Source organism: Carlito syrichta, unplaced genomic scaffold, assembly GCF_000164805.1.
Source record: "Carlito syrichta isolate Samal-C Ts95f unplaced genomic scaffold, Tarsius_syrichta-2.0.1 Scaffold311129, whole genome shotgun sequence".
Taxonomy (NCBI): Eukaryota; Metazoa; Chordata; class Mammalia; order Primates; family Tarsiidae; genus Carlito; species Carlito syrichta.
Genome location: NW_007255225.1, coordinates 98,953 through 114,446, shown reverse-complemented (window position 1 = coordinate 114,446; position 15,494 = coordinate 98,953). Strand labels below are relative to the sequence as shown.

General features: G+C 45.9%; 1 protein-coding gene across 1 annotated transcript in view; it reads right to left on the bottom strand.

Annotated features, from left to right (window-relative positions):
* Positions 1-11,880, bottom strand: part of LOC103271035 (aldehyde oxidase 4-like) — an 84,021-nt gene extending 72,141 nt beyond the window's left edge. The window contains 6 exon segments of the mRNA XM_021717797.1: positions 1,444-1,501; positions 5,519-5,646; positions 8,198-8,380; positions 8,921-8,987; positions 11,313-11,429; positions 11,716-11,880. Of these exon segments, the coding sequence (XP_021573472.1) occupies positions 1,444-1,501; positions 5,519-5,646; positions 8,198-8,380; positions 8,921-8,987; positions 11,313-11,429; positions 11,716-11,880 (718 nt within the window).
* Positions 11,881-15,494: the final 3,614 nt, after the last annotated feature.

Sequence of the window (15,494 nt, the reverse complement as noted above, 5' to 3'; positions counted from 1 at the left end):
CGAGTAGCCAGAATTACAGGCATGTGCTACCACGCCCGGCTGATTTTTTTGATTTATTGTAGAGATGAGGTCTCTCTGCCCAGGCAGGTCTCACTGCTCCAGCGATCCTTCAGCCTCAGCCTTCTGAGTAGCCGGAATAACAGGCGCGTGTTACCGCGCCTGGCTAATTTTTTTTTTTAAATTTTATTGTAAAGATGAGGTCTCGCCTGCCCAGGCGGGTCTCCAACCCGCAGGCTCAGGCAATCCACTCACCTCAGCCTCCCAAAGGTGCGGGATTACAGGCTGAGCCACCGAGCCCGGCTAATATATTTCAATGTATAATATCATATATAATTTTTTGAGTTGGAGTCTTACTCTGTCACCCAGGCTGGAGTGCAGTGGCACAATCATTGCTCATGGAAGCCTCAACCTCCTGGGCTCAGGCAAATCTCTCACTCTCAGTCTCCCAACTACCTGGAACTACAGGCACATACCACCACGCCACTCATTTTTGGATTTTTTTTTGTAGAAATGCAGTCTCACTATGTTGTCCAGGCTGGTCTCAAACTCATAGGTTCAAGAGATCCTCCCACGTCAGCCTCCCAAAATGCTGGGATTATAGGCATGTGTTACTGTGATGCGCTCCATATGTGTATGTTTTTAATTAGTTATTTTGAAATAATCATATCCTCACAGGAAGTTGCCAAAGTAATAAAGGCAGTCCTGTGTACCCATCACCCAGCATCTCCAAGTCGATGAACTCCACATAGTGTAGCACGACATCAAAACCAGGAACCTGACACTGGGACAGTGCTGACACGTAGGCTGTAGGGCATGTGCAGATCTTACCTCTTATGCATGTGTGTTATCCCATATGCAGATTTGGGTTACTGCTGCCATAGTCACTTCCTTGAGACCAGCTTTCTACGGTTGCACCCAAACTCAAGATGGCCTCCTTGAACAACTGTTGACAGAGGGTCTTGGGGGAGAGGGGGAGTCAGTGCCAGAGGCGGCGACCTGTGAGTGCACCAACCAGACTCTGGAATTTTGAAATATATTTCTAAAACAGTATTTTCTCTGATGAGGGCGTAGGACAAGTCTGCAAAATGTCCCCATGAGACACGATGGACAGTGACATGCACCCCTGCACATTTGGCTGGACGGAAGTTCAACTGGACATTTTTACATGAATATTCCCGAATCATCGTCAGGGTGACCACAAGGCTCAAAGGCCGTGAAGTTATTCCCAAAGTGAGCACACTCGGGGCTCACGGGATGATTCTACAACAAATAAAGCATAGCTCTGTCCTGTTTAGATTCATTCTCTGAACTCCAACTAGACTTTACACATGGAACACCAGGTCTTTTATCTAGAGAAAATGTGGGTGATAAGTTTCTAGATAAGTCTCAGCACGTTCTGTCTTACCACCCAATCTAGACCGATTCAGTAAAACAAAAGGATACGGACTTTCCTAATGTAGAACAGCAGATTGACCTCAGGGTCGGCAGCCCTCTCTGCCACCTGCATTGTGAAATGAGAGAAAGAATTTTAGGAAGAGAACATCTAACGTGCTACAGCAATTCCGTCCATTGTTGTGGGGGCTTACTTTTGATCGCTGGTGGCTTGGAAACCTTTTCTAAACAGTTGGAACTAGAATCTTGAAGAGACAGTGGACACTCTCTCAATGACTCTGAATTTTCCATTATATGTGACAATTATGAATGCTGGATAGTTTTCCTTTAGACTTACCTAGAAAGAACCCAGATGGAGAACAGATATAGAGATTCTTATTTATTTATTTATTTACTTGAGTCAGGGTCTCATTCTGTCACCCAGGCTGAAGTACAATGGCAGGATCATGGCTCACCACAGCCTTAGCCTCCTGGGTTCAGGTGATCCTTCTGCCTCAGTCACTTAAGTAACTGAGACTACAGGTGCACCAGCACCACACCCAGTTACTTTTTAATTTTTTTATAGGGACAGTTCTTACTATGTCACCCAGGCTGCTCTCAAACTCCTGGGCTCAAGCAATTCTCCTACCTCAACCTCCCAGAGGGCTGGAATTACAGGTGTGAGCCTGGCCTGTACTTTCTTTAACACCATAATTGTATGGTGGGGGGAATTATCTCAAGGTGGGAACAAGGTGGAGGGTAGGGGATGATGGTGGGAGAGCCAGGACTTCCACACCTTCCTGTCTCCCCCATGTTGGGGGAACATGGCTTGATGACACTATTCTGTGCTACAATGACATTGATGCATTGGGTACAACATTCCAGTAAACAGTAAACATTTCCCGATCACCTTGGCAGCCCAACCAATGTACACTTGATTCCAGTCATGACTATGCTTTAGGCCCAAAGAGCACAGAAACATGACCGAGTTCCAAATGAAGAAGGAGAAAAGCCAGACTAGACTTTGAAAAAGTCATCAGAGGCTGACTACCCACTGAGGTTCTGACATATCACATGTATCATACTCTCGGCCACTTAAAACAGTTTTCAGTAATCACATGAAAAATGCTGCACTTGGGAGATAGATATGCTTTAGTAAGCACATGGAAAGAGGAGCAAGCTCACACATCATCAGAGAGACAGATGCCCATAAAAGCAACAGTGTGACAACGCCTCATGCCAGTTGGATTAGCAAAAGTTACAAAGCCTGATTGTATCAATCACTGGCTCATCAAACAGCACCTGTGGTGTAATAGATTGTGGGGCGTGCCACTTGATGGAGAGCCAGATGGCTGAACCCATGGGATCTGTCTGTTGCAAATGCACACAGAGATTCTCTTGCCAATGTCGCTGGGGAGACTCAAGGTAGGACGCCTGCTGCAGCATTCTGGGGAAGCGAGGGACTGATGCGGGCTCCCTGCTCATCACCAGGGCATGAAATACACAGAGGAAGGGCATGTCCATCCTGGAGAGCTGTGCACTAGAGAGTCAGGAGCCAGGCATTCAAAGAGCCAGGGGGACATCTCACAAATGATGCCGAGTCACAGGGGAAGAAAAAGGGAGTTTAAACATCGCAGCCCCATTTGTGTGAGTGAAGAGCGTGCGCGCGTGTGCGCGCGCGCACACACACACACACACACACACACACACACTGTGTATACTTCAAGGGTACATTTGCATTTCTAAGTAACCATACTGAAAACACAAGGGAAGAATAGAGATTTAAAATGCACAAGACAGGATGCATATGGGGAAGGGAAATAAAGAAGGTAGAAAATAAAAAGGAAAAATGAGATGTGGTGCTGTTGACGGAAGGTGTGTCTTCCTCAGTCTGTGCCCCTGGGTCTAAAAGAGGGAAAAAGCACAACAATTTCTTCAAAGATTTGTCTGTATTTTCCCTTCCTTTGCCACCTGCAACTTGTCTTGGAAATTTGTAAAACAGAAAGGGGTAAAAACACCAAAATATCAGCTTTAAGCTCAAAAAGTTTGGAAACCTATAAGGGGAATGATCATTCTAATATAATACTGAAGGATAAACGGTTTTATTCATTGACAAAGGCAAAACAGTAAAGGCTCTTCTCCTTGCCCTTAGAAAAGTCCTGAGCTTTTGAATCACGGCAAACTGTTACTCGGCTATCATTCGCTTGATGTTCCAGTTGGTTGCAGGCCTCTCAGGATTGCTAACACAGGGTTGTCTTGGCTCCTTTTTTCTCCTTCACTTTTTATTTGTTCATACGTTTTCTTAAAATGACCTTTTTTGGTGCCACTAGACAGGCAATATTTCAAGAATTTTGACCTCTATTAAAGTTTTAGTTCTTCCTTTGGAAAGAACATCAGTAATCTAGTACAGCTGAGGCTTGAGAAGAAATGCATTACAACAAATTACTTTCTAAAATAGTTTTCTACTTTATTATTTTACTAGTTTTTTTCTAATTATATCAAACAATTAGATATGCACCTCAAACTTTTATTTCTTTCTATATACATATATATTCTAATATTTATTTATAAGAGGTGCGGTCTCATTATGTTGCCCAGGATGGTCTCAAACTCCTGGCTCAAGCAGTCCTCTCGCCTTTGCTTCCCAAAGTTCTGGGACGACAGATGTGAGCCACTGTGTCTGGCCTCTTTCTTTCTTTTTTTTCTGGAGACTCGAGGTCTTGCTCTGTCACTCATGATGGAGTGCCATGATACGATCCTGGCTCACAGAAGCCTCCAACCCCTGGACTTAAGCCATCCTCCCACCTTAGCCTCTCGAGTAGCTGGAATTATAGCTATCTGTTGCCATATCTGGCTTTTTTTTTTTTGTAGAGATGGGAGTCTTACCATGTTACCCAGGGTGGTCTTGAACTCCTGGCCTCAAGCTATCTTTCTGCCTCAGCCTCTCAAAATGTTGGGATTATAGATGTAAGCCACTGTGCCCAGCTACCTCAAACTTTCCATTTATTTGTTTTGCTCATTAAAACAGAAGGTTGAGAATGCCTGGCACAAGCTAAGCAGCAGTGATGCTACATATCTCTTCTGTAGTGGGGAAAGTGGCCTACTTGTCACATTGCCCAGGCAGGTGAACTGATGCTATTATCATGCTCAATATCATATATACCATCTATTAAAATAGTGCTAGTGAATTCAAGTAAAGCCAGTGACCAAATCAAAGGGGGAATGAAAGCTGTTCACACCCGTGTCCTAAAGCCCAGCTGTCAGAATTCACTCCCGTTATAATATGACAGATGAGAGTTTCTTCCTGAGTGAAAAGAAAAATAAAAAGCAAGCAAAGGGCCCCCACATATTAAGAGTTTTGCACCAAAACGTGAACTAACAACTCATGTTCAAGGTCATACCACTATATATGACTTGAAAAAGACAGAAGAGAAGGTGAAAGAGAGAAAAAATGAGATCATAGTAAAAAACAAACAAACGAACAAAATTCAGCTTTTATCCCTGGTATGTGAAAATTCATATTAATCTTGTTGAAAACTTACCTTTCTTCCATTCACAAAAAAAATCAGCTCATCAGAATTGGGAAGGGAAGGCATCATGCAAAGGAAAAAAGGCCTTCAGTGGGAAAGTATTTGTTTTGTTTTCTGTTCTTTTAAAGAGCAGATATGTTAGGGTAATTCCTGGGATGCCTGTCGACCCTGGGGAAGCCGGAGCTGACAGCAGCAGCCTTACAGTGATTTATGGTGATTTATAGCCACACCAGACAGTGGTCCTGCCAGGGCCCGCCCAAAGCCCGCCTCCTCAACTTTGGTCAGAGCTGTCTCCTCCTCTCCAGTGGGTGAGTGAACCTGGCACCTTTAAGTGTTCCCTTTGGCGTCCAAGACTGTTTTCCTTGGGGAACTGTGTTTAAAGCAGGGACTCATAAATAAAAAGTGAGTTTTAAACAGCTTATTATAATTTTTGGTTTTGAGCAGGAGTCTCACTCCGTTGCCTAGGCTGGAGTGCAGAGGCACGCTCACGGCCACCGCACCTCAACCTGCTGGGCTCAGGCGATCCTTCTACCTCAGCCTTCCAAGTAGCTATAACTACAGGCAAGCGTATTATCATTTTAAAAAATGAACCAAGTTATAAATCACTTCGATGCTACCAGCACTCCTGAGACTTGAATTCTTCCTTGAGCTTTTCCTGTGTTAGAGCAGAGGGTGATTCCACCAGGCATACAACCAAAGACTTTGCGAAAGTGTGTCTTTAAAACTTCATTAGTATCATCGTAACCTGCAAGTACAAAGGGAACCCCCCAAAACTGGAATTCATTTATTAAAAATTGTGTATTTATTCTTACATGTTTTGACTTCAGTCACCTTCAAAGTACTCTTTGATGCAATATACCTATTGAGGTGCTTTTTCCACTGCTCAGAACAGCTCTTGAACTCCTCAACTTGGATGCTTTTTAGTGCTTCTGCCATATTTTGTTTCACCTCCTCCACATCGGCAAAATGTTTCCCTTTGAGGAACTTTCTTCATGCAGGGAAACAAAAAAAAAAGTCACTCGGAGGTGAGATCAGATGGATAGGAAAGGTGGGACACAGGAGTCATGCTGAATATTTAGTGTGGTGTGGGCAGGTGCACTGGTAAACCACCCATCGTGAGATGGGCAAATGCATTCAAAGAATCTCCAAAGAGAAGTTCGCTGAAGCCAAGTACATCCTCTCACAACAACACTAGCTGGTACGCAGATGCCGATGAGTTCCTAGAACACTTACCTAGTGGGGGAAGCCTGTGCTACCAGGGACCTGCCCTCCAAAAGATAATTCCAGGTTTTTAGGGGGTCCCCCTCGTGTATTCTCTCTTCTTGATCTTTTTCATACTTGTTTTTTCTTCAAATTTCAGGGTTTTAAGACATCAAATAACTTGAAATCACAAATGTGGATCTAGGCTTCCACGTGCCAGAGACTGTTCTCGGGGTTCCTTTAATCCTACAACATATACAGCTCAGTATAGTAGTATCATCATTATTTTCACTTTGTAGATATGGAAACTGAGATACATAGATGTTAAGCAACTTGCCCAACATCACACCAACAGGTGGAAGAGTTGCTGCCATGTGTGTCTTTAATTCCTTTCTGTGCTGCGGATGGATGCATGGCAGGAGATAAGGCTAGAGGGGCAGTGAGTGGCTAATTATGTAGGGAGGCCTTGTAGGCTTGGAAAGAGTTTTGCTGAGGCTTCTAAAGATGGCGAAAAGCCACTGGAGGAGTTTTTTTCTTTTTTTTGCCTAGGATTACTGACCAGGACATTGGAGGGCTTTGAGCAGAGGGTGGCAGGAGCTAATTTAAGCTTTAAAAAATCGCTTTGGTCAGGCATGGTGGCTTACAACTGTAATCCTAGTGCCTTGGGAGGCTGAAATGAGAGGATCAAATAGAGACCAGGAGTTTGAGACTAGTCTGGACAACATAGCAAGACGCTGTCTCTGCAAAAAAAAAAAAAAAAGCCAAGCATGGGGGCACACACCTATAGTCCCAGCTACTCAGGAGGTTGAGGCAGAAGGATCATCTGAGCCCAGAAGTTTGAAACTGTAGTGAGCTATGATTGTGCCAGTGCAGTCCAGTCTGAACAACAGAGGAAGACCCCGTCTCTACAATAAGATAAGATAAGATAAAATAAAATAAAATATTAAAAAATTGCTTTGGCTGCTAGGTAGAGAATGAAGGGTGGGAGCAAGTGAGAGAGAGAGAGGGAAGTCTCATGCCCCCAGGCCTTCAGCCTAAAGGCTCCACCCTTCCCACTTCCCTCCCTCCCTCCCTCTTTCTCTGTTACACACGTACACACACACACACACACACACACACACACACACACCATGTCCATCTGCTACCATATCTGGCCCCATCCTTCCCCCTCCCTCTCTTCTCTCACCCTGGTTCATGCCACATAATCTCTTGACCGTGCCACTGTTATAATTTCAAATGATCTCTCTGCCTTGAAGTCCCTAGTTCTGACAACTGGGCAGTATGGCTGCCCACTCCCCTGTTTTGCTACTTCATCCCCTGAGTGCTCCTTGCCAGAACAGGGTTTTGGAGGATGAACAGATGTTCACCAGAAAAACAAAGAAAGGACACGTTGTAGCAGAGGGATCCATTTGGGTAAAGGCAAGGAAACTTGAAATTGTATATTGTGATTCAGAAATTTACAAGTTCTGCAGTTTATTGCATTCTTGCACATGAATTGCATAAGAATGAGTGACAGGAATGTGATGATCAAATAAAATCCTTCACTCATTCAAAATAAATATTCAAAAATATTAATTTTTTCCTGACAAGATCCCTGTTCTCATAGAGTTTAGGGTCGAGTGTGTGCACACGTACTCTGTGGGAATTGTAAAGTATCAGATAAAATGCCATGTATTTCTTTCTTTATATATAGGGTTTGACTCTATTGCCAGGCTAGAGTGCAGTGGCGCAATCTTGGCTCACTGTATTCTTGAACTCCTGGACTCAAAGTATCCTCCTGCCTTAGCTTCCCGAGTAGTTGGAACTACAGGCGTGCCACCACATCCGGGTAATTTAAAAAACTTTTTTTTTTTTTTATAGAGATGGGGTTTTGCTTTGCCACATAATCCTCCTACCTCAGCCTCCCAAAGTGCTGGGATTACAGGCGTGATCCACTGTGCCCGGCTGTCCATGTATTTCTAACATAGCGGTTGTTCTAATAATAAATAACCAGAGAAACAAAGTCGCTTTAGGAAATAGCAATGTGACAGCCTGGGTGAGGTGATGCAAAGTGACTAAAGAGACCAGGTCCGTTTTAGGTCATCAGTGCTACATACTTTTGCACTGAGTCCTCGAGAAGCCCCGGGAAAAGGCTGGGAGAGGAGCAGCAAGCACAGCAGCCCCCGGGGAAGAAGAGAGCTTGACAGGACCAAACAGCAGAAAAAAGGGCAGCATGATGGGAGGGCGCGGGTGAGAGACGGTCAGGCAGATGATGGTGGCCAGGACGAGGCACTTAGAGGCTTAAGCAGTTGGGAAGCCATGGGGAATCTTGAGGATATAACAGGAAGTGATTCCTAGCAGAGCATTCCGCTGTACAAGGGGAGAGCCAAAAAACCCTGGAATTTATTAAAAATTGTATATCTATTCTCACATATTTAAATTTCAGTCACTTTCAAAGTCCTCTCCATTCGTTGCAATACACCCATTGAGACACTTTTTACACAGTTCAAAATAGTTACTGAACTCATCAATTTGGATGCCTTTTTTTTTTTTTTTTTTGAGTTGGAGTCTCACTCTGTCGCCCAGACTGGAGTGCAGTGGCTGCTCCCGGCCACCGCAGCCTCGACCTGCTGGGCTCCGGCGATCCCTCCACCTCAGCCTTCCGAGTAGCGGGAATTACAGGCATGCGCTACCACGCCCGGCTGATTTTTTGATTTATTGTAGAGATGAGGTCTCACTACCCAGGCGGGTCTCGAACCTGCAGGCTCAGGCAATCCGCTCACTTCAGCCTTCCAAAGGCACGGGATTACAGGCTGAGCCACTGAGCCCGGCTTGGATGCCTTTTTGTGCTTCTACTGTTTTTTGCTTCACATCAGCAAAACGTTTCCCTTTGAGGAGTTTTTCATTCTGGGGAGGATAAAAAAAAGTTACTCAGGGTGAGAACGGATGAATAAGGAGGGTGGGACATGGGGGTCAGGCCGTTTTTGGTCAAAAACTGCTGAACACTCCTCATGGTGTGAGCAGGTGTGCTCATAAATCACCCATCATGAAATACAAGTTGAAAGAATAAGTTCAAATAAGTTGAAAGAATCTTTAAAAAAAAAAATTCACTGAAGCCGAATGCAGCCTCTCACCACTACGCTAGCTGTTACACTGATACCGATGGGTTCCTAGAACACTTACCTAGCAGGGGAAGCCCTTACTATAATGGGCCCACCCACCAAAAGATAATTGTTTTTGGGTGTGACCCCTCATATTATGAGGATGTGTGAGGATAAATTTTGCTGGGAGAATGGCAGAGGGAGACTAGATCCAAAGTCATTTCTGTATACTCTGGGCTGAAGGTGATGGTGACTTGGACTAGGGTGGAGGGTGGTGGCATCAGGGCTGGAGGGATAGGGACAGACTTACAAGAATTCTGGAGGTAGATCTGACTAAACCAGTTGATAGATTAGATGGGTGGGGGTGGAGGAAGGAGAGGACTGGAGGATGGGTCGCAGATTTCTGGCTGGAACTACTGGTCAGGCAGTGCTGCCATTGGCCAGCTGGGAAGACAGGGATAGAACATCGACATGGGGCAAGGGACTCACACATCCTCCCCAGGACCTGCTCAATGGAGGTGGCCTGTTCAGCCTCCAAGCTCACATGTCAGTTGGATCCAGGAATCTGGAGATCAGGGGAGGGGTCCACACTCCAGGCATGATTTAAGCTTATAGATGACATAGATGAACACTTCATAGGAACTATAAAACACTAGGGGAAAAACTCATTTCTGGGGCAGCAGGAACTTTTTAAAAATTGAGTCTGAGTGTCACTCTGTCGCACAGGTTGGAGTGCTGTGGCTTGCTCTTGGCTACCACAGCCACGACCTTCTGGGTTCAGGCGATCCTTTTGCTTCAGCCTTCCAAGTAGCTGGAACTATAGGCACGTGCCACCATGCCTGGCTAATTTTTAAATTTGCTGTAGACATTTTTAAAATTAAAAAGGAATTACTGTAGAGATGAGGTCTCGCCAGGTTGTCGAGACGAGTCTTGACCCCCTGGGCTCAGGTAATCATCTTGCCTCCACCTTCCAAAATGCTGGGGTTACAGGTGTGAGCCACTATACCTGGTGGCAGGAACGTTTTGAGCTGTTAGCGGATCATCTTCCCTCCTGTGATTCTCTTCTCCTCCCCTGGGCTTCAGGGCGGCCCCTCTGAACGGGAGCAAACAAGCAGGAATACGAGACAAGAAACACGGCAAGGCTCTGGTCAAATCTCAAAACAGGACTTTAAAACTCTTGGCAGAGACACCAGGAACAAAGACAGGCAGCACCGCAGACAGGAATGCCCAAGGTGTGTGTCCTGTCCCAATGCCACTGTCCCGAACTGCTACAGGAACTTTTGTATGACTGATAGCAATTAAATGGATATAAGGTGTGCATGCATGTGGGGGTGTGTGTGCACGCATTTACATTTGTGTAATAGTTAGCCTTTATTCAGTACTTGAGTATCTGCCAACCAGAAAGCCAACCTGCACTAGTTCCTTTAATCTTATGATTATCTTTGAGGTCGGGAAATAATCTCCAACTTACACACGAGAGGCAGAGGCACAATCCCAGGTTTTGCACACCCGAGTCAGCACCGATGTAGTTCCCAGTTATAATTTCACGTGCCTTGATTCTCGACCACCCATGAGATAGAGAATAATTCTGTTTCCCTGGAACGTTGGAATAGCCTATCCTAAAAGAGTCATACAGTTTCTACCACATGTGAAATAGAAAGACTGCAGCTTTTAAATGTCAGGCAATTTATCTATCAAGTTTTCCAAAACTGTAAGGGTCTTGCCCTTGGATGCCTTCCTGTCACACTGGCTGGTTTGGCTTTGTTTTGTCACTGATGGGACATACTTGGTAGGAACACCCAGCACAACCCTCCTGAGATGTGCTGACAGTTACTAGTCTGGGTTATTTTGACACCTTTTTCAAACAAATGGAGCTACACAGAGTCTCCCTGGTGAGTAGGAATGTCTATTTAGGGAACCCCAGCTATTCTGGAAGATCGAAAACTGGAGATCCCACTGCAGCCCTTGGGCTCTTCGTCCAAGTTTGTAACAGCATGGTGGTGACCTGTCATTCCTTACATGTGAAGATCAGCATTTACACCTTAGAGGTAGATATTTCTGGAACTCTTGCTTTACTACCAGCAGACTTGAATTTCATTTTCCCAAAGATGTAAAGCTACAGGCTTCTCACAGTCTGAGCAGAGAAGCTTTGTCTTCCCTGGAGGTGCAGGTTATGCTGGGAGCCTGGCAGCCTCGCAGGGTTGGAGACCTGATCCTGGGGCCATGTGCTCGAATCTAAATGCACCAGCTGTTAACACACATATTTGTCCACGTGTCACAGGACATTCAGACAGATATAAGGCTCCTTGAGACACAGTTGCCTAAAGGCCTCTGCGCTCTTCAAATCTCTCTGCAGCTTCTGCAGATGCTTTGCAATCTGTTCTTTTCCACTTTGAGTTGCTGTAACACAATCTGTTCTTGATTTTGGCCTTTCTGAGTTCTGATTCACCTGTAGGAATGAGCCATCAGTTCTGCCACCAGGAGGCTGGAGAATTCATGGCCTTCTTCTGCCCTGCAAGTGTCCACCTGGGCACCGAAATGAAGTCCCCAAGCCGCAGTTCTTCGTGTGTCCGACTAAGAAACTGTGCAGAACTTTCTAGAACCTCACCTGCTCCCCCGGGTTTACTGCTTCTCCTGCATCTTCCTGACCAGCAGATCTTTGCAAAGGGCACTTCTATCAGTACATCCCACATGGTCATTGTAACAAGACGGCTTATTTCTTAAGGCTTATAGATTTTGCAGTTGTGACAGGGAAAAGACTGATGTGGTAACAGGTTCTCAGCCTTCACTATGCCATCTCCTCACAGACAGGGGGTGTTTTCCTGTCTGTGCTGGTCTCTGTGCTCTTCTGAGTGGAGAGCAGGTGGGGCATGTGTGGGGAGGAAATGAGAGACAGAGTTGGGGAAGCGAGACAGACAAGTTGGACTGGAGCCAGAATTTGAGGGGTTTTGGAGAAAGAGTAATTGCAGGGCTTGAGGCACTTAGGAAGAAACAGGCTTTCCTAGAAGTGTGGGATGAGTTATGCATTAGATCTTAATGAACATTCACCAAGAGCTGCAAAGGTTGGACAACGTGATGTGATTTTCAGTTCCCAGACTGTTTCTCTTGGTGCAGTTGGATAGGTCTGTAGGAATTCGAGTCCGTCAGCCCACAAATCTGGCCACGTAGGACCAAGTGTTGGTTGGGATGCCTGTGCTGGAGGGACAACCAGCATGTCTCCATAGGGCAGGGACCTACCAGAGTAACAGTACACCCACCTCACATCCGCCTCTCCTCTCTCTGGACCCGTTGCCTGTGATTCCTGAAATCTGCCCACTGCAGGACTGACATATCCACCTTTGGGTGCCACAAAAATGTTTTCTTTTAAAATCAGAAGACAATGAACACAAACTAGCCTGGATTTAATATAACTATATATAACTATATGTGTCTATCTCTATCTATATATTACCAATGCAGTCGTAAAATATAATATTGGGGCTTTAAAAGAATTTTTTTGTGTGTGTACAGAGACCAAGGTTTTGTTATGCTGCCCAAACTGGTCTTGAACTCCTGGCCTCAAGTGACCCTCCCACTACAGCCTCCCAAACTGCTGGGATTACAGGCATGAGCCACTGTGCCTGGCCAATATTGTGTGGATTTTTTCTTTTTTTTCTTGAGGAACAGGCCCACAAAGGCAGAAGTGTTCAGGACCCCAGAAGGTCATTGTGCAACCCCCCTCTGCCTTCCTGTCCTCTAAATGGACGGGTCCTGCACTTGCTCCAGTGATGGGACCAGCTACAGTCAGGACAGGCTGAGTTCAGCTATGAAATATTTGGAGCAGTGTTTATCCATAGACCTAAGCCAAATTCTTCAACTCTACTATTAATAAAATCACTAAAGTCACTTGGTTGTTAACTGCCCAATTCCTCTGTTGCTCAGCTGTCCTGAGTTCAGGTAGCCCCTCTGCTCTCAGTATCACCCCTTCCCCACCAGCTACTCATTTCAGTGGGTCAGACCCATTCACTCTTTTCATAATCTTTCTGACACCTTTCGATTCAGCCAAATTTAGTAATAGAAAGTTTTACTGCTAGAGGAACTTCAGGGATCTCTCCCATGGCTTAGGTGCCCCAGATAGACACAAGTCTTTTACAGCCCAGAACAGCAAAGAGGTCTCTGTAGGTGGCTGTGCTCACCGTGACCTTGACTCTAATGGCCAGGCTGAAAGCCTTCCCGGTAGACTTCTCTCTTTCTTTCTAGTCCCCCAGACTTGGTTTCCACACTGCAACGGATGACCCATTAAAGACACAAATCAGAATATGTCACGTGTGTGCCTAAATCCTTACCATGGCTTGCCCTGTATTTGGGAGAAAATGAAGATGCTAACGTGGCCCTCATGGTCTGGGGGTTTGACTCATGCCCTCCCCTCCCAGGTTCTCCATCCCACTGAGGATGCTCCTGGCACAGTTCTCTTCCAGCTTGGGGACCACATCCCACCTTTCCCCGCCTCCGACAAGCCTTGAGCATATGATTCCTGTCACCATCTTCTGCTATTCTCCTCTGGGCCAGCACCCCCCTCCCCTTCAGGGTACGATTGTTCTCTCAAAGAACTTGCCTCTGACCCCCAGGCCCTAAAGTCCCCTGACACTGTCTTTACTGACCTCTTCGTGCTTCATCTCGCTTATCAAAGCTTGCAGTGGCACTTGTGTGATCACTCATGTCATGTCCATCTCTCCTATTGGAGCGTAAACTCCATGCAGTCAGGGTCTGTAACTGGTCCACTATGTCTCCAATGTCCACCATGGTACAGACTGCACTTATGACTTTATACAAAGGAAAGGGTTTTTTTCTTTTTAAAAGAATGACTGAGTCTACACTATAATGAGATCTTTACACTAAAGATTATTCAGAGTGTTTTGCTATCAATTTTCTGCTCTTCCTCATTAAAGAACTGGCAATAAACTGAAGTACTGTGACTCAGAGAACAACCGATGTTCCTTTGGACCCTTTTCTTGTGGTCTATATTGTTCTGAGTCCCTGCTTCGAGTCTCACTCTATCTCATCCTGAGGGTCTCTACACATGCTGGGTGCAGCTTGTCCAGCTGATGACCCCTCCCCACCAGGGTTTCTCTGAAGCTGAAGCTTACTCTGGAATGGTTAGTGGTAGGAGGGGATGGCCACACCCTCTGACTTTATCTGAAAAATCAAATCGTGCATATCTCCACATGGGAGTCGAGAGTGACTGTTGAGCTGATAGTCACGTCCAGGGCGAGCTGTCATTTTGTGAGGTCCCATGACCTTCACGTCCAGAGCTTTTGCAGGCTTGGATTTAACTGGGATGGGGAATTGAAGCACAAGAGGACCTGGAGGGAAATGGCCAGGTTATTTTACATTCACCAGGTACGGGTGTGATGGCCTCCCAGGCAGGCCAAAAGTTGGAGTCTATATGCATTTTTTTCTGAAGGTCACTAAGATGTCCCTGGGGCTGACCCACCCATTTCTTGTGATGTTTCTTTCCTTAAGTCCAAGAAAGACCTCCCTTTTCTAGCCCTGTCTTACTGCCAGCTCTGCTCTGACAAGAGGTCCCACCTGGGTGACCTTCTCCCTGCTCAGTGACAAGCTCATCTGCATGTTTAGGATGGTGTCATCCATGCCACTGCCAAGGGATATTTACCCAGCAGCAGAGAGGAGTCAAGGAGCACCTGCTAGGTCTTGTGGCTGTGGTAAGGAGAGGACAGAGAGCCAAAAGTCCCTGAGCACTGCTAGATTTGGGGGCTTCCTGGAGTTTAAGCTGCCTTCATCCTGGTCAGAGGCTTTCAGGCCTGTGGAGGAGACTTTTGTTTATTTGAAGTAGGTGTGTTGGGGCAGAGATAGGGCCTACATTGGGGCATTTTCAGGATCTCTGAAATCTTGCTGTCCAAGGGTGACCTCCTTCCCCAGGTAGGAAAGGTTGGCTCACCTGAAGGTATGCTTCTGCTCTGAGTGTCATGGGGCCTTGGTCGCCCTCAGTGTCAAGGTGCTTCATGCCTCTTGCCCCTGCTCCTTCCCCTCAGATATGCCCTCTTGGGCTTCCCCTTGGAGCCTGCCTTGGATAACTCCACCCTGTCTTTCCTCCTTTGTTTTTTCTGTCTTCTTTCCCCCCCTTTTCTCCTCCCCTTCTACATTTTTCACTCTTCCCTATCTGCAGTTTTTTTGTGGTTTTGTTTTGCTTTTTTTTTGTTTTGTTTTGTTTTTTGGAGTTGGAGTCTCACTCAGTCACCCAGACTGGAGTTCTGTGGCCGCTTCCGGCCACCGCAGCCTTGACCTGCTGGGCTCCAGCGATCCTTCCGCCTCA